General features: G+C 41.3%; 1 protein-coding gene across 6 annotated transcripts in view; it reads left to right on the top strand.

Moving 5' to 3' along the window:
* EZH2 (enhancer of zeste 2 polycomb repressive complex 2 subunit) overlaps positions 1 to 4,693 on the top strand; it is a 62,951-nt gene extending 58,258 nt beyond the window's left edge. For all 6 annotated transcript variants that reach the window (XM_032235808.1, XM_032235806.1, XM_032235803.1 and 3 more), the window contains 4 exons: positions 2,924 to 3,005; positions 3,500 to 3,580; positions 3,667 to 3,751; positions 4,329 to 4,693. In XM_032235808.1, the coding sequence (XP_032091699.1) occupies positions 2,924 to 3,005; positions 3,500 to 3,580; positions 3,667 to 3,751; positions 4,329 to 4,389 (309 nt within the window). In that variant the 3' untranslated portion in view covers positions 4,390 to 4,693. The remainder of the gene's footprint in view (positions 1 to 2,923; positions 3,006 to 3,499; positions 3,581 to 3,666; positions 3,752 to 4,328) is intronic.
* Positions 4,694 to 22,687: the final 17,994 nt, after the last annotated feature.

The following is a 22,687-nucleotide window of genomic DNA, read 5'->3' as shown; positions in this document are numbered from 1 at the left end:
TCAAGTTAATCATCCTCAATTGTTTAGAGCAGTGCTTCCCAAAGTGGATGGTCCGCCCCCTGGGGGGAGGTGGGATGACTTAGGGGAGCGCTAAGAGGCAAGGGGGATGGCAGGGGGGGGCACTAAGAAGCAAGGGAGGCGCTAAGAGGCAAGGGGGGCCGGTAAGGGGAAAACCCAAAGGGGACATTCTCCCAGCAGCGTCTCAGGCAACTTTCTCTCTTGACACGCAAGGAAGCTAGGTTTTGCCTTGAAACTTGCTGTTCCAGTAATCTGAAGGGGACATTTTCCCAGGAGCGTCTCAGGCACCTTTCTCTCTTGCCATACAAGGAAACGAAACCAAATTTGTTTATTTAACCTTCGGCTCCAGCCTCCCCTGTCCTACTACATTAAAATCCCCATGCTTCCCATTTCTGCTGGAAGCACGTAGCTCATGTGAGCGAGCAGGCACACGAGGCCCCTCGATGATCTGAGGGGAGCCGGGAGGTGCCAAACTGCACCCAGCCGTTCTCGCTTCCTCGCAGCTAAGGGTGGGAGCGCCTGAGATGCCGCTGGGAGATTGTCCCCTTCGGGTTGCTGGGACAGCAAATTTCAAGGGAAAATGCAGCTGCTGGAATCGGTGCGCCTGCAACTTAATGCTCTCCAAGAAGCCTGCATTACTGGGAGCAGCAGAAGAGCAGCAGTGGGCACCAGGAGCCTCGAGTTGTGGCCATTTGCATGTCTCCCCCGAGCTTCTCTCGGGAGATGAAATGGCAGGCACCCCACTGGCAGATCTTCTGGGTAAAAGGCGAGTGAAGGGTGCAGTGACCGGAGAGGCTGGCCGTCCCCGAAACCAACTCTCAAGGAAGGAGGCAGAGATGAGGCGCGGAGCTAGCTTCCCTTCATCCTTCCTCCAAGAGCTGCAGGTGGCAGGGAAAATGAGGCTTCTTTGCCAGCTTCCCAGCTGGCAAAACAGAATTTTTTGCTAACTGGAAGGTATGTGTGTGTGAGTGAGAGAGTGGGAGAGAGAGAGAGAGAGAGAGAGAGAGAGAGAGAGAGAGAATAAAAGGAAGGAAGGAGGAGAGGGAGAGAAAAGAGAGACAAAGAGAAAGAGAGAGAAAGAAAGAAAGAGAAAGTAAGTGGGGGAGATAGACAAGAAAGAAGGAAGGAAGGAAGAGAAAGGAAGAAAAGAGAGAGACACACAAGAAAGAAAGAATGGACAGAAGGAAGAAAAAGAAAGGAAAGAAAGAAAGGAAAAGAGAGATATAAAAAAGAAAGAAGGAAGGAAGAAAGAAAAAGAAAGAGAACTTATAATCACAATTGATCCCAAAATTTTGGTTGCTAAGCAAGAGCATTGTTAAATGAGTTTCACCACATTTTACAAGTTGGCCATTCCCACCCGGTCACAAGACCACCAAGCCATGCCCACAAAATAGGCCACACATACAGAATAGGTTCTAAAAAATTTTGAAACCCACCACTGGTATATGTGTATGTTTGTGAGGTAGAGAAAAAATAATTAAGGGCATTGATCTAAAGATGAAAAACTTTAGATAAAAGACAAAAGTGTTTATTATCCATTTTGGGTTTCTTACAAGAACAACTTTTTGTGTAACTTTGTGATATCTTAATGATATCTGTTGCAGTTTTGTGCTTTGTAATAATACCTTACTGAGATTACTTCTTTCAATATCTACACAGGAATTATCATCTACTAAGAACAGTGAAGTAGTTACTAAATTTTACTGAGTTTACTAAGTTACTATTTACTAAGTTTCTTGATAAATGACTATCAGACTTTGAAAACCTGGTATCACTGGATCATGTTCAACAATTTTGTTGAATTAACATTAACTAATGTTTTTAAATTGGATTTTGAATAAATGTGCAATTAATTGTTACAGTTTTGAATTTTACTGTTACTATCTTCCTTCTGTCATGCAAACCGCCCAGTCACATGACACCCCCCAGCCATGACCACCAAGCCATGCCCACAGAACCGGTAGTTAAAAAAAATTGAATTCCACCACTGTGGGGGCACTGAGGATCAGTTTGTAGCACCAAGGGGGCAGTGGGCTGAAAAAGTTTGGGAACCACTGGTTTAGAGGATCATCTGAAAATCAGTTGGGCCAGGAGTCTAATTTCTTCCACCAGTTTTTCCAATGGATCAAATGTATAGAAAAACTTCTTTATTCAGTCACTAGGCAGGAAAACAGTATGACATGATCCACTTTCTAATCTACAGATAACTTGTGGCATGTTGCACTGTGAAGTGCAGTTTCATCTTTCTTTGCAAGATTGCGAAGAATTTTCATTGACATAAAAAAATTGTGAGGTAATTCCAGGCCACCATTTTGAGAGCCAGGAAAACAACAAATAAAATAAATTTGTAAGGGAAGAATATTAAAATGCAGGAAGGGCTTGATGCAGGAACAGCTTCACCAGTTTGTTTGCTAATAAATTAGTATTTTGTAGCTTGGCATATTCAAGTAAACCTTTTGAAAAGTATTAGGACAACATGTTCTCAAAATTTAAAGGAGCAGCTTAAGATACAAAAAATGCTGTTTGTAAATTTGATATTCAACTGAGAATAAAATTTATATTGTATATAAAAAGCTCGTACATTCTGTCTAAGGCAAGGCATTACAAAAAGTAGGGTCTGAAAGATGGATTAAAAACACCAACAATAGTTTTCAAACTCTGGTACCATCTTTCCAGGGTCAAGCAATTTTTAGAGATTGTAGGGGTGTGTTTTCCATTATCATTGATCAGATAAATCAGGAGCACTATCAACAGTTGCCTAAGTTTTTGCTTGGGAAAGGAAAGAACAAAGCTCAGAGCAGGTTTTGAATAATACGGAACGTATGGCTCTATCACTTTTTTAAAATATCCATTATGTCAAAAGAGATTCTGCCTGTTACCAAAACCATCTTAATATTATTTTCAGATTATTTCTCAGGATGAAGCAGACAGAAGAGGGAAAGTGTATGATAAATACATGTGCAGCTTTCTATTCAATTTGAATAATGGTGTGTATATTGCTGTCTTTAACCTTCTCCTTTATTCATATTTCTTAACTCAAATATTGGCCACAATACTAATGTTGCTTCCAGTTATCTAATCAGAATTGCTAAGATTTTAAGTTTGAAATGTTTAATGTTCTTAACAATGGAAGAAAATATTTTAATGTTAAACAATAGTAAAAAGCAGACTAATTTATAGATGTGAGCCGCAAAAATGGCACTTCATGAAAACCAGAAAAGTGTTGTTTGATGAAAATACCCAGAATATTTTATAGAAAGTATTTAAATATTATGTATAATACCTGATAAATACAGATAAAAATATACATCATGAGTTATGATGCAGGGAAAGTTTATAAGCAAAATCAGTAATTATAGCATAATAATTCAAGTGACATAAACAAAGCTATACTTGCAGAATGAATCATTTTTTTCTAAGAATATTACTATATTTCCTACTTTTCAGGCAGCTGTGAATTTATCTGTTGTTTTTAATTTAGATTTTGTGGTTGATGCAACACGGAAGGGTAACAAAATAAGATTTGCAAACCATTCAGTCAATCCCAACTGCTATGCAAAAGGTGAATATTGTTACAGGAGTATATCATACTTTTTAAACAGAAGATTTTTGTAAAACCTTTCCTTAACTTCACTTTTTCTTTTACAGTTATGATGGTTAATGGAGATCATAGAATAGGCATATTTGCTAAGAGAGCCATTCAGACTGGTGAAGAGCTCTTTTTTGATTACAGGTAGGGATAATAATGGTAAAACCTAAATCAGGGAAATAATACATTTCAGTATGTAAATTATGAGAATACTTTTACTAGCTTTTATCAATAAACAATTACAAAAATATGTATAGTCAGAAATATTAATTGTAAGCTTCATAAATTATTTGATGTAGGGATAATTAATTTCATTTCTATGGTGTGCTTTTTATACATCCTTGGAGTAACTGAAAATCCTTAATGTAAAAAATAAAAAAATGAACTAATGATTTATGGTTTTGATTTGCCAGAATAGATTATAGAGTCATGATGCCAACTTAGAGAAAAGTTAAAATTATAATTGTACTTCTTAACTGTTGTAAAGAAGATTGGAAGCCATTACTTTATATCCCCCCCCCCACTTTTCTTTTTAAATGTAGCTTTTCAAAGCTTTTTAGATTATTCTTTATTTTTCTCATTTTCTTTTAATTTAATTTACCCTATTATTACTGTTAAATGTTTTTAATAAAACTTTTAATATATACATATACACACACATAGTATTCTTGGGGCACTTTGCTTTAAAAACAAATGCAAATTATTTTTCTTTTTGTTCTAGATATAGTCAGGCTGATGCCCTCAAGTATGTAGGCATTGAAAGAGAAATGGAAATCCCTTGATACCAACTACCTCGCCTATAAAACAGCTGCCTTATCTTCAGGAGTTTCTACTATGGGCAATTTTATTTTTAAAAATTGAATTGATGCAATTTGGAATGCAAAATTTGCAAAGTACTGTACCTGTAATTTATATTGACATTTTAAAATCAACTTTTTAATGCCTTTTCACCAGCTGCATCAAGTTTTGTACCATTGATCTTTTGCAATAATGCAGTGTGGTACACTTTTTGAACCTTGAATAAAGGATACTTGAACTTTGAATTCATATTGTATGTTGCCATCTTTAAATAAAGGCTTGACTGAATGTATAAATGTAAAAATATTTGAAAGTGTATTTTTTACATGAGAAATCTGCTATAAATAATTTTAACAAAACTTGAATCAAAAATACATGTGAAAAAAATAATACTTTATTGATACCATAAAGATCATCTTATCACAAGGGCAGTTTTAATGTTTGTCCAAATTAGTTTGCATGCTCATCAAATCTTTACAGGGAATCTTAACACATGACGTGACAAAGGATTCGTTTTTACAGCTAGTTTAGCACAGAGCCTCACATACTTGATTTGGGCTGAGAAAGGGCTGTTGATCCAAGTTTAGCTATCTGGCTTCTTCTATGCCTTGCAGAAAATTACTGTGTTTCCTGAAAATAAGAACGGGTATTACGTGGTTGTGCCGGTATGTTGAACCTTGCGGCAGTGCTACTGCTCGGGCACAACAAGCCTTGCAGCATACTGCTCCAAGAGGCTGTGGCGGCATGACGAGTCTCACAAAGACTCATTTCTGGCAGAATTTGGGGAAGAGAAAGATTTCTGATGTTTTCCTTGTGTGCAGCCAAAAGCAGAAGAGACCCTGGCCTTTCTTTCTTTCCCCCAAACTCCGCCAAAAATGAGTCTTTGTGAGACTCATTACAACGACGCCTCTTGCAGCAGGACCCTGTAAGGCTTGTTGTGCCATTGTGTGCATGAACAGCAGCACTGCCGGAAGGTTCATTATACCGAATCTCAACCCTGAATCTCAAACCTTGCTATGCAAGGTTTGTTAAGCTGTTGCGCATGAGTGGCAGCACCACCATGAGCTTCATCATATTGGCGCAGCTGGCATTCTGCCGTTCGCGGCTGCGCTGCTTTGTCAAATCTTGTGGCGGTGCTGCCATTGACGGGCACAATGGCACAAGCCTTGCAGGGTCCTGCTCCAGAGACTGTGGCGCCGTGATAAGTCTCTCAAAGATTCATTTCTGGCAGAATTTGAGGGAGAGAAAGCAAGACCTCTGCTTTCGTTGCATGCAGCCGGAAGTTTGCAAAAGGCAGGAAGTTGAAATGCCAAACTCAACCACTACTCACACCTCATGTATGGGACATTCTTGAGTGGGGTGGAGGTATGGATGCCATTGGACGACCCCCCACTTGCTTCAGCTTCATCTTTGCCAGGGCAGTAGGTTCTAGAAGAAGCTTCCCCACCGCTTAGTTTGGGATGGACGGTGCTCAGCAGGCCCAGGTGTGGTGGGCAGGCAAGTTGGTGGAGCAGAAAAGAAACGGCGGAGAGGAAAACTTGCCTGCAATTCTTGTTATTCTCCTCCATCATTTCTTTCTCTCACACACATTTGATCTAGTCGTGGGATTCAAATTTTTTTACTACTGGTTCTATGGGCATGGCATGGTGGGTGTGGCTTGGTGAGCATGGCTTGGTGGGCGTGATAGGGAAAGGATACTGTAAAGTCTCCATTCCGACCACACTTCAGGGGAAGGATAGTATAAAATCTCCAGTCCATCCCGATCAGCTGGGATTAGGACTAGAGAATAGATCGGGCATTGGTCTTACCTGTGAATGTCCTTTCTCATGATGATCGATGGGAGAGTTCAGGATGGGTTATTCTAGCCTCCTAGACACCCCTGAGAAAAGCTCTAACCCTAGGACAGTAAGCTAGAGAACTAAACCCCCCTATACCAATAACAAGCCAAGGCTGCGGCCTGTCATCAGAGTGTGTTTGAAGAAAGTCCTTTTTCTAAACCTTTCTGCAGGAATTCCAGTACATCCGCCACAGAGGCCAAAGTAGGATCTACATGCCCCTCTGACACCAGGTACTGAATACCTTCCAGGTTGCATTATAAATGAGAATGATGGAAGGCCGTCTGGCCGCCTGAATGGTCCTAATGATCTTGTTAGACAATCTGTTTTCAGAAGATTCCGCTCAATCACCAAACGGTCAAGCGTAACCAAAGGGGCTCTGGTGTTGGATGGGCCCCTGACTTAGAAAGATCTCTGGGGGAAAGATCCACGGTCTGGCCACTGAAAGCCCAACCAGATCAGCGAACCACAATCGCCTGGGCCAATTGGGAGCTACCAACAGAACTTCTGCCCTCTCCAACAACACCTCACTACAGCTGGGATTAGAGGCATTGGGGAAAAGACGTATAGCAGCCCCCTGGGCCACGGACATCACAGAGCATCTACTCCTTCCACTCCCGGGGCTGGAAACCTGGAGAAAAACCTTGGAAGATGAGAGTTCGTTGGAGAGGCAAATAGATCCAGGACAGGATGATTGAAGCAGCTGGACAGTTTTGCAAAGAGACTGGGATGCAAAAGCTACTCTGCATGGTCAACCGTGGCCTTGCTCAATCAGTTCGTTTGCACATTGGACACCCCTGCGATATGTTCTGCCCTGATCAACAGCAGGTGAGCTTCTACCCACTGACACAATGTCTCTGCTTCTGTCTTGAGGGACTCCAAGGGAGTCCCCCCCTGCCAATTGATGTGGGTCTTTGTGGCCACATTGGCTGTTAAAATAAGGACATGCCCCCCCCGAGATGTGTTGGTGAAAAGCCCTGAGAGCTAGGCGAGCCACCCTCAGTTCCAACCAGATTATATTGGGAGTTAACTCCTGAGGAGTCCACTGATCCTGAGCTACCCTGTCTCTGAAATGCCCCCCCCCCCAGCCAAGTAGACTGCCATCTGTTGTGATGGTCAACCTGTCCATCTCCCTAAAAACACAGTCCTTAGTTATAGCTCTGGACCCCCAATAGTGCAGCAAGTGTAAAACCTTTGGTGGCACCGCACCTTCACTCGAGGCATACTGCGATGCACTTTCTGGTAGGGCAGCATGAATCACTGTAGTGGTCTGGTGTGGAATCGTGCCCAGGGCACCAGGGAGATGCAAGATACTTGTTTACCCAACAGCTGAGACAGCAGCGCCAACAGAACCACCTTGTCCATCCGAATCTGGGCTGTCATCGCCCTGATGCTGTTCTGCCGCTCCTGGGAAAGAAAGACATGCCCAGTAAGAGTGTCTATAAGTGCCCTTAAGTGCGCCAGCCCCCTAGAGGGGACTAGATGACATTTGTCCAGATTCACAGAAAACCCATGGTCTCTTAGAACCTGAATGGTAGTATGAACCCTAATCCTTTCCACCTGTCTGTGTAACAAGACTTGAATCAGTAAAATCATCTAGATAACACTGGATTTGGGCAATATCTGAAGATAAGCCATCAGTGGTGTTAGAACTTTGGTGAATGTTGTTTCAGGCTGACGCAAGTCCAAATGGAAGGGCTGCATATTGGAAATGCCTGTTATAATAACAGAATCTCAGGTACTGTCTGTGATTTGGATGGATAGGGATATGGAGGTAAGCCTCCATCATATCCACTGAAGTAAAAAGGTCCCCGTGCCAGATTCCCACCAGAATAGACTGAAGGGAATGCATCTTAAACTTTCCATAAACAAGATGCCTGTTCAGACTCCATAAATTGAGAATTGCCCTCCAACCATCTGAAGCCTTTGGGAACACAAAAAGCATTGAATAGAATCCCTGTCCCTACAATTCCAGTGGAACTGGCTGTATGGCCCGAATGTCCAACAAATGTTGGATTGCCACATCCATAGGACCCCTTTTTTCTGGGTCTCTGGACATGGGGCAGCAGAGGAAGAACCTTGGAGAGGGGCAACGAAATTTCAGGGAGAGCCCTGATCATATTGTTTCCAGTACCCAGGTATTGGTTGTGATTTCTTCCCATCTGTCGGAGAAGAATGCCAGCTGACCCCCTATAGGCAGTGATGCCCTCAAGTCATTTCTAATGACGATAGGGCTTATTGCTCCCACCACGAAATGGTTGCTTGCTCTGAGTTTGCTGTCTACCTCTGGCCCCAGTTCTGATTGGTATCTATCATATTGATAATTGGAGCCCCCGAGAAATGGCCACTGCTGGCGGGTAAAATTAGACCCACCTTGTCCTGACAAAAGGTATGCCGTCTAAAGTACAGTGAAGGAAGAAAATCCGCCTTCCTCTTGCCCTTGGTCTCAATAAGAAAAGGTGCCAAGGAATCCCAAAAAAGCTGTTCCCTCTCAAGTGGAAAAGAAGCCAGCTTCCACTTAGGCTTAATGTCCATGTGCCAATGATGCAACCAGAGCATACGACGGGCCGTAACATTCGCAGCCATAGTTTGAACCTCAAAACTAGCTACATTCAGTGACACATCAGCTGTGAACTCTGCTGCAGCCATGATCTTCAAGATGTCCTGATGTGCACGGATATCGTCTGCTGGAATTCTGTCTTGCAGGTGCCGAAGCCAATACAAAGATGCCCTTGTAAAAAAGGAAGTAGCAGTCGTGGCCCGAATGGCCCAGGAATTAGCCTGATGGCTCTGCGCAGAGACATCTTCCCTCAGCCTTCAAGGCATCCTCAGCATCAGGTGGCATCACTGAGGTTGAAGTCAACGCAGCTACCAGAGCATCCACCTTGGGAACCTGCACTAGGGTCAAAAGGTCAGAGTCAACAGCATACAGAGTATTTTCAAAAGTACTTGGCTTAGAAAGAGTAGCTGGAGCAGTCCACTGCCTCTTAATTACATCCAGGAACATCCCAGGAATGGGAATAGTCATCCTCTGCCACCGAACCTTGGGTGGAATCTGGAACAGCTGAGTCCTTTCCTAGGCGGACTATTGTCTTGGCCTTGGAAAGCAGGGACTTAAAAAGAGATGGGTTAAATAGGGCCTTAAAATTTGGCAAGTCCAGTTGTTCACCTTCTCCCTCATCTTCCCCTGGGATTTCTCCTTCAGATAAGGGAGATGGACTTCGAGCCAAAGGACCAGGAGATGATAGCTCAATCCAAGTCCCTTGATCACTTCTGGGATTCCCCCTTCCCATGGTGCCAAGTGTCCAATTGCAGAGTACTAGTGTGAATCCCAGACACTTGAATTTGTTGAAATACAGCCATCTCCTGCCTAATTGCCTGGGAGATCCACTTCCTAAAATAGGCAGGCATATCCTGCTCTGCCATGTCCACTGGACAGGTCCCCGCCTTAGTGGAAAGGAAGGTGGTCTGTGATGGCCTTAAACAATAGAAGGACCAGATAGTCTAGTCAGGTCGATGTTCTCCCCTTGCTCACTAAGAGCCTCAGATGACCATGCTCTAGGTAGAGGATGTAATTCTATTTGTTTGGAAGGACCAGGCTTGTCTGTACCTATTAGAGAAGCCTCTGATGTCTTCATTTTAGTACACTTACCACTACCAGATTGTTTACTGGCCTTTGCAATTTCTCTGTCTAAGGCTTTTTGGCTCTGTTTTGGCTGCCTTCTCCTAGAAACCCTCTTCTGAGCCCTACCTAGCTTGGCCTTAATTTTGGCTGCTGCTGCCAGGCTAGCAGATCTAGGCTTATTAAGCCCTTTGATATGAGATTTAGACTCCAGCGGTGAAGAATTAGTCTGGGCTCGGCCTGAAGCAGCACTGTTCTCATCCATAGCAGCACCAACTATCAGAGGAGGAAGGTAAGTGCTGTAGTCAATTGTCAAGCCCTCTGCAAAAATCTTTTGGCAGTTGGAATAGCCCTAATGAATATCAGTGATTCTGCAGATTTGAGGCAGTTGTAGGCGCTTTCATCATGCTGAGGCAATTCACCATACAGGTTAGGCCAAGATGACCTGAATCCCTGTAAGCCGACAGCAAGCCCATGGGTTAGGCTGAAATGACTCGATCCCTGTGGCGAATTTAGAGTCCGATAATTGTGTAACAGTAGAATGGCACCAATAGAATTCAAAAATGTCTTGTTCAGCCGATGCAATCAAGCAGCCAGAGGGAAACAAAATGGCCACCTGAGCAGTTAAAATAGCTGCTGGAGCAAACAAAATGGCCACCACTTTAATTAGAAACCTGAGGCAACTGTTTGTGCACCAAAAAAGAAGCAGGAAAAACCGTTTGGGCTGTGCAAGTTAATGGAGCCCTCAGCGCCCAATGTCACGGCTTAATACCTGAAGACTCCCTTTATGCCCCACGTCTGCTATTTTAAACGTCCAGCCAGGGCAGTCAAAAGGGGCTTGGCAAGCTCTGAAACCTCCGCCGCTGCTGTCAATTTGAAAGGTGGCGAGAATAATCAATGTGAAAACAGCAAAGGCTGTCCCTTCGCTGAAATTGGCTCTAAATAGTCCAAATGCAGCCACGCTGCAATCCAAAAGACCTCGAGCTAGATTGTTAATGTGCTCAGTCTTTCTTGAGCAGTTAGAAGTCAGCTTAAACCTCCATTAATCATCCATGAGGCAAAAGTTGGGAGCACCAAGGCCCGCAAAAGCGGCAAGCTATAATTTGGGCTAATGGAGTCCCACAGCGGTGCTTATGGCACTAACTCACAGCGTGATGACAGTTCTTCCTCTGTAGTCCAAAAATTGTTTATAGCAGAAACTGAAAAATCTTTCAAAGTCTGAGTTGATAGCTCAAGAAAAACAGCCCTGCGAGCTGAGACTGAATTGAAAGACTGACCGTTACCAAGGAGGCATGTAGTCAGACTTTCAATTCAGTCAACAAGCTAGCAGGCTAGAATAACCCATCCTGAACTCTCCCGTTGATACCATGGCGAAGGGGGCAGGGGCAGGCAGAAGTGGTATTTACTGGTTCTCCAAACTATTCAAAATTTCTACCAGTTCTGCAAAACTGGTCAGAACCTGCTGAATACCACCTCTGATTTGATCGCTTGAAAGGGACAAGGTGGGCTTTGCTTCTATCATAAGCACGTGCTTCCCACAATCTTCCATAATTGCTTGTCCTTTTCTCAAGCAGCAGAAAGGTAGAGGCGGGGTGAAAGAGCTAATTCTGAATGGTTGCATGGCTTTCTGCCTCTGTTGTGGTCTGCTGGTGGCCTGCAGAGCTGGCAGCAGAGTTGGAAAGTGAGGAGGTTGGGGAGGAACTTGGGCAAGTTCTGGAGTCTGGGGAAGGCTCGAATGAGGGCTCTGCGTCAGAGGCAGAGAGGGGACCAGGGCCATCTGGTAGATATATGCTGCCTCCAAAGCCTCTGGAGTATGACATCAGTGAGGCAGAAGAACAGTGTAAGCCTGTTCCCAGTGTGCGCATGCGCAGAGCTGCCAGAAGGCAAGAACAGTTAAGGCAAAAAGGGTGACTTGGGTATGGAAGGCTTGGAAATGATTGGCCTTTCTCGTAAGACATAAAAAAAGGGAAAACAGAGGTGACCCTTTGCAGGAAGCAATTAGTTCATCTAGTTGCTTCAAGCTCTGAGAAGTCTTGTTTGACTGATCTGTTTGGCCTTGCAAAACTAATTGGCAATTAGGTCTCTGGCAGCGTTTCAAGGGAGATAAAGGCAAGCAGACATGTCGGACTCTTTACAGACTGTGAATCATTATGGGCTCTGAATGACCATAATTCAAGCTGTTTAAATAAGAGGGTTTTTGGGACTAAGATTGTGATTTATGCTTTCTCAGGAAGCCCTGGTCAGAACAGCCTTATCGTAGCAGCAACCTAAGCAACACCAGAGCTCCAGGCCTAGTTGAGCACAAACTGTGCTTGCCGTTTGCTCCATAGGCACAAGGTGAGTCGGGGAACAGAAGGACTTTTGGCTTCAAGGTTGCCTGGCAAGAATGTGCTGGATATATCTCCTGGCAGCCGGAGACAGAACTTCCAACCCCTGCTGGATCAGCTGATATGCAGGCCGTGGTTAAGGGGCCCAGCAGCCATGATGTGTCCAGGGAAAGGCTGCCTCCTGTGCTGGCCACACCCACCCCCTTCACTAGGGCTTATTTTTGGGGTAGGGTATATATTAGACCCACCCCCCAAAAGCCAGAATAGGACTTATTTTCAGTCGGTCTTATTTTCGGGAAAACATGGTAGAACCTGCTTTTAGTTCAGTATCTTAACCATTATATGCTAATTTTTTTTACATCAAGAGTTGTATGTTGTTAAATTAAACTTGTTATTTACTTTGTCCTATTATTCACCTTTTTATAGTGAACTATAAAAATGTCTAAAAATATACCATGTGTGTTCACCATGACTGCTTCTGCTCTACCCTCTCTTCAATAAGCTGTAGAAAAAAATCCTTATAATTAATAACAGCAGCTCTATTGTAATAGTATTGAAATGTGGATATATTATGTAAGAAAAGAATCCCTAGTGAATAAGCCTGCAGATTGTGCCAATATTCCCACTATTTTAGATATTAAATATGAGTACACATAACATAATTTTCTGTCACTAAGAGTACTATTTAGCAATAAAATTTAGATGAAGTATTCTTACATTTGGAATTCAAATAGTTCTCAACTTACAATAATTCATTTAGTGGCCGTTCGAAGTTATAACAGCACTGAAAAAAAACAACACTTATTTTTATACTTACAACCTTTGCAACATCCCCATGGTCACATTATCAAAATTCAGAAACTTGACAACAGGCTCATATTTATAATGGTTAGTTTACCAGGGTGTTATGATCATCTTTTTTAACCTAACAAAAAAGTCAGTAGGGAAGCCAGATTTACTTAATACCTGTGTTAATAACTGTGACAAGGATTGCAAAATTGGGCAATAATAACTTACCAAATGTCCCATTTAGCAACCGAAATGTTTGGCTCAATTATGATTGTAAATTGTGAGAAATTATCCCATAATTGGCTGGGTGAAATTAGCTGGGATCAATAGGATAGGATAGAATATCTGGATCAATATCTATCTGGATCAAAAAGGTCCCAGTGAACATTTGCCAAGAGCCATATGGAAAGAACAGTCCTGGGAAAGTTTTAGATAAGGAAGCCGAATTCATTTCGAGTGTCTATGTGAATAGCAATACACAGATACACCAGAGATGAGAGGCCTCTATTATCTGAGATATAAACACACAGAATTAGCCTTGCATCCTTTTGCCGCCTCGTGTAACAAATCAGTCATTCCCATATGCCTAATGTAGCTCTCTGTGTAATTTACAACTCTATACTTTCTAATCAAAACAACAGTAAGACCGTTTGTTCCTCCTTCCTGCTCTCCTTATCAGGATGTGTTTTACAATTCCATACCTCCTCATTTCCCCTTATCAAAGAGTACCTTTTGTCCCTCCTCCCTGCCTTTCTGCCAGAATGTGTAATCAAGAAGTGATTTGTAACATACTGTGAGATCCTTTGTTTTGTATTAACTGCTGACTAGCTTTCTTTGAACTTTCCTAATAAAGGGGCGCTCTAAAAGAATAGAGATTTGCCATTTTCACCCAGTCTGCAGTGTGTGCGTGTCTCATTGCCAAAGCAGCCTAGGAATTAGAATTCGTGAAGTGGTCCATCGGATTGTGAGAATGCTTGTATTCCCAATGCAAGCTCACTCTCACAAGTGGTGACCCCGACGTGATCCATCTTACAACGCCAGGAGTCAGTCGAGGTGCGACGCAGGGAGGCCCGGACAGGTCAAACGGACTTTCAGCGTGCCCAATATTCCCATCTCTTACCCAGCGCACCTTCCGTAAGTATGGGAAAAGATTTGTCTAAAGGGCGGGAGGCCCATCTTAAGGAAACAGGACCCCTGTCCAGAGAGCAGAAGGCTCACCTTAAGGAAATTGGACAGATTATTGGAGCTCATAAAACTATATTAAAGGATAAAAGTGAACTTCCCACAAAAAAAGAGGTTAGAGAATTAATGAGGTACATTTGGCAATACTGTCCGTGTTACCCAACATTTGGATCTCTTAATATAGACACGTGGGAGAAAATAGGCTCCTATTTACACGAGGAGCCTAGAGCACCGACACCTATATTAATCAGCTGTAAGGCTGTTTCAACTGCTCTCTGTCTTCATCACGGAGACACATTCACGCTTTCCAAAAAGCAGGCAGATGAATTAACATCTCTAAAACCCACTGCCCCTCCCAAGTATGAGGAAATAACAACAAAGGCTATAGGGGGAGAGAAAAGGGAAAGCAAAGAGGAGATTTTAAAGCAAACTCCTCAAGAAGAAAAATCCAACACCCCAGAAAAATCTGATATCCCTCCTAAATATGAAGAAGTAACAACAGAGATTGTAGAAAAGATAAAAGAGGAGATCAAACAACAAGTTCCTCAGGAAGAAAAATCTAATATTTATCCAGTTTTAAAAAGTACTGAGTGCTCACTCGGTCTCCTCACTGCAGGAATGCAAAAAAAGAGAAGTGGGGAGGACGTGAAACTGGAGGACCTAAAATTAATGGCTGCTTTTCCTGTTGATTTTGCAGGAAAAAATCCTGTGTTCACCCCCTTGTCACATAATATTTTAAAAGATTTAAAATCAGCCATAGTAACTTACGGCTTATTGTCTCCATATGTGCAAGGTTTATTGCAGAGTTTGTCTGAAAATTATGTTTTATTGCCAAATGAATGGTACTCAGCAGCAAAAATACTTTCCACTTGGCAGATCGTCGCGGAATGTTTAAAAACTCATGAACAAGCCGTGATGGGGGGAACAGACACCCCCCTGCTATATTTGAAAACCTCTTTGCTAAATTCACACTCTCACTCTGAATCCAAGGCTTTCTTTTCCCTTGTATGCATGCCTTTGTTATCTTTAGCCTTTGAAGTTCCTCAACATTACACTTCGGGAGATTAATTTTGGGGCATTCGGCTAGCCCCACTCAAAAGGCTGCTTCTTATTTTCCTTCTTATTTCAATCTCTTGGCAAGTGAATCTGCCTGGCTCTTCCTATTTCTTCCGGTGATCCCGGCTACCTTTCTTCCATTACCCCCCACGATGTCCCTCTTACAATGTCTCTCCTAGTCTTTCCTCATCTAATTTCATGTCTCAAGGAGTTCTTGCTTACTGATTCTTCTGATTTCTCTTCTGATTGCTTTAAGCACATTTTTATGCCTGAGTACCTGAAACTTTTTCACAGATGTTTCATTTCTCAGAAACATGTACTTTTTGCAGCTCTAATTACAAAAGCCCGTGTCAGATCTGAATTGGAATGGAGAAAAAAAATGTTTTTATGCATGCATGAATGTGTGCCTAAGTTTTTGTGCACCCTCAAGGTAATTGTAGATAAGATGTTTTCAATCCAAAAGACAGGGATTTTAAAGTGTTCAATTTTGTAACAAATTTGCTGACTTTCTGGCCACCATCAGATGAAAATTGTTGCAGCTGTAATAGTTGTCTTTTAAAAGAAAAGTAAGAAATTTAGTAAGTAATGAGGTAAAGCCTGACTGAATGGGAAGACCTAGGTAATTGGACTTGATTACTTTGACGTAATGTCTGTTAAAACAATTCTTAGGTTTCTATCCCGGGTTCTGTAATTAAGGCACGTACCGGTTGTTTTAAAATTGCATGTTAATTTGTGGGGGAGAGATTTGTTGTCTCAGTTTGGGGCAACCCTATCTTTGGAGTAAGGTAGAGAAAGAGTGATAAAAGAGTGAGAAAGAGGTAGAGAGAAAAAAGGAAGTGAATAAAGGTAAAGAGAAAGAGGAGAATTGAATTAAATTGATGTTTGAAGTTTGTAAATGGGCTTTTGGCTTGAAGCCGTGAGGGTGAGAAGAGTAGTTAGGATTTAAACTGCTCTCTGAAATTCCTCGCTGTTTGAAGAATGCATGACAAAGGATTTTGCATGTGAAGTTAATTTACACAAGCAGTTTGATTGCAGTGTTAATATATGTTAAATGGTAAAAGTTGGTATGCACGTACTTTGATTTCTTTCATATAAAGAAACAGTAAGCTGCAAAGATTGTTTAATGGTATGTGTGTATGTTTGCGTGTTATCATTTCCAAGCTTGTTGAGAGAAGGCAGAGTGAGAACAAAGGAGAGTTTGTGAGAGGTTAGCCCAGCCATTCTCCCCCCCCTTTTCCCCCTGAGTCTTTCCTTGGAAGGAAACAGGAGAAGGGGGGAGAGAGAAGCGTGTGTATGTAACTGCTTTCAGACCTAGAGGGAGAGAGACAGTAAGAAAATAGAGCTCATTGGCTTACATATAGCTCTTTGAACTGATGGTAATGAATGTTTTGTATTAAGAATAAATGAAATGGACCCTTTAATGAAACTAACATTAAAAAACAATGACCCGATTTGGATTGAACAGTGGCCCCTCCCTATTGTTAAATTAGAAGCCTTAAAAGAAATTGTGCAACAGTTGTTATTAGATAAAAAAATAGAATTGTCAAATAGCCCTTATAATACTCCTGTATTTTTAATTAAGAAAAAATCAGGGAAGTGGAGAATGCTTCAAGATTTAAGAAAGATAAATGAAGTGATTTGTCCCATGGGGCCCCTGCAGTGCGGTTTACCAAATCCTAATATCATTCCTCAAAATTATGCTTTAACAGTTATTGATTTAAAAGATGCCTTCTTCTCAATACCTTTACATAAAAAGGACAGAGTATTATTTGCATTTACAATTCCTGTACTAAATTATAGTGAGCCAACAGTAAGGTATCAGTGGAAAGTTTTACCCCAGGGAATGCTAAATAGCCCAACGCTTTGTCAATATTACATTAATAAAATTTTAAAACATTTTAGAGCCAAGTATAAAGGTATCCTATTCTACCACTACATGGATGATATCTTGCTAGCAATAGAAAAGAATGCACAAAGTACATATCCACAGATTTTAACAGAGATCATACAAGATTTTAATGATAAAGGATTTAAAATTGCTTCAGAAAAAATTCAAACTATGCCACCATATTTATATTTGGGACATAGAATCATGACATCTCATGCCTCACCAGTAATTCCAAAACTACCTGAGATGGATAAATGTAGTTTGGTGCAGTTACAACAATATTTGGGTTCAATTAACTGGGCACGTCCCTACATGGGATTAACTACGAGTCAATTACAACCCTTATTTGCATTGCTGGCAGGAGGAAAGGAGCCTGCTGCTATACTAACCATAGGGGACAAAGAAAAAGAGTGTATTCAGGTGATTGAGGCAGCCCTAACAAAGACCTGGGTAGACAGGATGGTTTCACACGTTCCTATCTCAGCTGCTATTTTCAATACCAAAAACTTGCCCACAGGGTGTTTGTTGCAAACACAACAGAAAAAAGTGTTAGTGATTGAATGGATACACTTAGCAAACAGCCCGGGGAGAACAGTTTCAACAAAACCTCTATTGTTATCCCAGATAATTATAAAGTTAAGAGAGAGAGCTCGAGCTACACTGGGAACGGATCCAGAAACCATTTACATTCCATATCCACTACCTTGGTGGGAAAAATATTTTCAAATATCAGATGCACTTCAATTGGCCTTAAGTGACTATTTAGGGACAATTAAATACCACTATCCCACAGATTATAGGTTTTTGTTACTGAATCTACAACATTTACAATTGACTTCCTTACAAAGTAAACTGCCAATTAAAAATGCAGTTACAGTTTTTGCTGACGGAACTAAAAACAGGGGTGCATGTGTGTATCAAATCTCAGGACAATGGGTGATTTACCACACGCACCCTCAGAGTTCAGCACAGCGTTCTGAGTTGGCTGCATCCATATTAGCATTTGAGAAATTAAAAGACCAAACATTTAATTTAATTGTGGATTCATTGTATGTTTACCAAGTGATTAATAATTTGTTTGATGCCTATCTTTCACCAGCCCTAGATAAGCAATTGTTAGATATGTTTTTACAGTTACAGCAATTAATTATGGATAGAAAATTTCAATATTTTGTGGCTCATATTAGGAGTCACCAGTCACTTCCTGGAATGCTAACAGAGGGAAATGATTATGCAGACAAAGCCGCTAGGGAAAGTTTTGTTGGATTTGCAACTCCATGGGAAAGCCATGAGTATTTTCATCAAAATGCAAAAGCCTTAGTGAAGATGTTTGGAATTTCAAAAACTGAGGCTGTAGCGATCATCCAGCAGTGCTCAACCTGTAGCAGGCAAGGTAACGCAATTCCTATGGGAGTTAACCCCCGAGGAATTAAACGATGTGAGATATGGCAAATGGATATCACACAATACCCTTCTTTCGCACCCTGGAAATATATTCATGTCACAGTGGATACCTTTTCAGGTTTTATTTTTGCAAGCCCACAGCGGGGGGAAACAACCAAACAAGTGATCAACCATTGTATGCGCTCTTTTTCAGTCTTAGGAAGCCCCCTGGAGATTAAAACAGATAATGGACCCGCATACAGTAGCGCTGCATTCGCTACCTTTTGTGATCAATGGAAAATTGTCCATAAATTTGGCATCCCATACAATTCCCAAGGACAAGGAATTGTAGAAAGAGCAAATTTAACACTAAAAATGATGCTTGATAAACAGCAAGGCCCCTTTAAGATAGGGTTGCCTGAAATCCAAAACCGTTTAAGCAAAGCCTTATACACACAGAATTTTTTGAATATTACAGGCTCACCCATAGCTTCCACAGCCGGGGAAAGACATTTTCAGCATAGCGTAGTTTCTCCACGCCCTCTTGTTTATTACAGACAATTGCCAGACCCTCAGTGGAAGGGCCCAGTGGAGCTCGTTACTTGGGGACGTGGATACACTGCTGTGCAACTCCCGGACAGAGTGTTGTGGGTTCCTGGAAGATGCATACGACCGTTTCATGAGAGACCAGTGAAGACAGATGATAAAAAGGATCCCGAAGCAAGCCTATCCCTTTTGTTTCAAGCAACAGACGACTAAAGTTTCTATTGCGACCAATGTGCTGGTTCTGCCCGTGCCCCTGCGAAGCCTGTTGCTGCTCCCACTGTTATTCCTGTGAGCTGTGCATTGACTGCAGGATCCCGTGTGACATTGTGATAATTGAACAATATCTTCAAGAATATTTTAACTACACCGATCCCTCCCGTATCACACTGAACTTCGTATTACACCCACAGTACAACAAGCTCTCGATAATCCTTTTTCTAACGATTATCACGTAAGATCTATTGACCCCTCTTTTGACATCTAGTACTCAAGATGAAAATCCGTCCGGAACAGGTCGTTGGCCGGTCATATGTTCCCAGAGTACGTCAGCCCCGATGCCCATTTTTCAGAGGACCTTCGCCTGGACAGGAAATGGGATTTTGGGATTTTTGGGCTCCTCCGATGTCTTGTAAGCATTTTCTGTTGCACCTTTTGCTAATGATGTTGGGGATGGGAATTGTGCTTTTAATCATATGGGGGGCATGTGAATATGAACGCAAAAATAAGAAGGGACTAGTGGAGGATATTCAAGAAATTCCTTTCACACACAACCACTCAAAAAGAGCGATCATTCCATACTCCAATGGGGAAAACTGCAATTCTCAAGGGATATGCATCTACCCTCACAATACATACGGAGAAGCCAATACACAAGTTACCTTAACTTGTTATTTGAAAAATCCAGCTGCAGCGTGTTTTATTACATGGCAATTTTTGCCTGCAAAATTCAAAAAGGCAATCCAAAATGTGAGAGGTATTTCACACCCGAAAGAGAACGGCTGTTTATCACACATTAAAGTAAAAATTACAGAGAATTCTATAGGTTGGTATCAATGCACGCAATACCAAAAAGGGTTACCTAATAAAATAATAAAAACAGAAGTAACCTCAAGAGCAAGTATAAAATTTCCCCCAGTTAGTGAGTGGTTCTTAACACTATTGAGTTATCAACAAGAGATAGGAGGAGACAGCTCTCACCACCTAACAAAAAGAGAGATAAAAGAGGACATTTGCACAGCCTGTTTACAAAAAACCAAACAAGGCAAAACAATTTCCATGACCTTAATATATTCTACTATGAAACCTGAATGCAATGGAACCTTAATACCACCATGCACACATAACAATACACAATACAATCAGTGCTATACACCAAATGGGATACAATGTTATGAACCAAAAGCGGTAGGACCTATAACAAGTAGCATCTATGTTTATGGCTATAAAGGAGGATCAACTAGTTTAAAACATCAATTTCTTACAGCACAAAGATTATCAGGGTACATAGCCCATAATGTTTCAAAGGGAATGGCACCCATTACTTTTTGTTTTGATACATGTTTAGCAATTGCTATAGGGCAAGGAACAGGATCCGCGGGGGTAACCTGTGGAGGACAGTCGTGGGAACAATCATATATCCAAAACCACAGATATTTATTCACTCGCTCGACACTTTCAGCACATGGAGGCTATACCCAACCAAGTGTATATTGGTATACAAGTGGCTATGGACCTAACAATTTCGATCTTTCTATTACTCCAGTCACTACTGATTGTCAATCCCATCACTGCACACCACTCTGCCTTACTGCACAGGTAGCAGGTACTTTAGGCACCCGATACTATCATTATGGTATTGGTATAGATAAAGCAGGAAAGGATCCTTATGGATATATTATTGTAAAGACTGAAGCAACGAAATTGACAAATCAACCTGTAAAGTTTTTTTGGAGTTATGAGCAGGAGATTGCTAAACTCAACGATCTACCTACACCTCCAAAAGCAAAAAATATGTTTATTAATTTGGCTCAAGAAGTTGCTACAGAACTTATGTTAAAAAATTGTTTTGTATGTGGAGGAACCACTATGGGAGATCGCTGGCCATGGCATGTACAAGAAGCAAACTATACTGAAATAGCTCAATGGAAAGGGAACTTCACCTTTAATAACAACTTCAATGAAACCTGGCAAGTTACCTCTCATATAATAGGTCACATATGTTATACCAGAAATAAAAATAATCAGACTAAAAGAAATAAACCTATGGGATTTTTAAAATGTTCTAATGAATGGGAAAATAACACTTGGGTTTCACAAACTAATATGACCAAACCTGAAAACTCATTGCTGGAAGTAACTAAGTTACGAGGACTTTCAGACCCTGAAAATGATACTATTGTGTGGAATTCACCTGATGGGTTATATTGGATATGTGGTAATTTTGCCTATAATATGTTACCCACGGGTTGGTATGGGTCATGCATCTTAGGGGCGATTCAGCCTTCATTCTTCCTAATGCCTATAGAGAAAAAACAAAAATTGGGAGTCCCTGTATATGATACTCTTGAAAGACGTAAACGTACAATAGATCTCTCTAAAGGGATAAAAATAGGTAACTGGAAGGATGATGAGTGGCCCCCTGAGAGAATTATTGCATATTATGATCCTGCGACGTGGGCACAAGACGGATCGTGGGGATATAGAACGCCGATATATATGATAAATCGCATTATTAGATTACAAGCTGTATTAGAAATAATTACAAATGAAACTGCATTGGCATTAACTAAGCTTGCAAAAGAAAGTGTATTGTCAAGAACTTATATTATGCAAAATCGTTTAGCCTTAGATTATTTGCTCGCTGCCGAAGGCGGAGTGTGTGGTAAATTTAATCTTAGTAATTGTTGTATACAAATTGATGATTCTGGAATTGTGATAGAAAAAATAACTCGAACTATGATACAAACTGCACATGTTCCTGTACAAACTTGGAAAGGCATATTGGACACTGACGGTTGGCTTGGAGGTATTTTTAACAATTGGAAGCAAGGTTTATTTTTTATTGGGATGATATTTTTGGGATTAACTATGTTGCCATGCATAATACCATTATTGAGATCCACTATGCAGAGTATTGCGGACGCAACTATCCAGAAGCATCACGCATTATTAATAAGTGTCAATACATCAGAATTAATAATCCCTGGATATCCAATGGAAGGGGGATTTGTGAGAAAGAAACAACCCATGGCAATTGCTTCCATTTAAAAAATAAAAAAGGAGATGTGGGAAATTATCCCATAATTGGCTGGGTGAAATTAGCTGGGATCAATAGGATAGGATAGAATATCTGGATCAATATCTATCTGGATCAAAAAGGTCCCAGTGAACATTTGCCAAGAGCCATATGGAAAGAACAGTCCTGGGAAAGTTTTAGATAAGGAAGCCGAATTCATTTCGAGTGTCTATGTGAATAGCAATACACAGATACACCAGAGATGAGAGGCCTCTATTATCTGAGATATAAACACACAGAATTAGCCTTGCATCCTTTTGCCGCCTCGTGTAACAAATCAGTCATTCCCATATGCCTAATGTAGCTCTCTGTGTAATTTACAACTCTATACTTTCTAATCAAAACAACAGTAAGACCGT

This window comes from Thamnophis elegans, chromosome Z, assembly GCF_009769535.1.
Source record: "Thamnophis elegans isolate rThaEle1 chromosome Z, rThaEle1.pri, whole genome shotgun sequence".
NCBI lineage: Eukaryota > Metazoa > Chordata > Lepidosauria > Squamata > Colubridae > Thamnophis > Thamnophis elegans.
The sequence above is the reverse complement of the archived record's forward strand: the minus strand, read 5'-3'. Positions and strand labels throughout refer to the sequence as shown.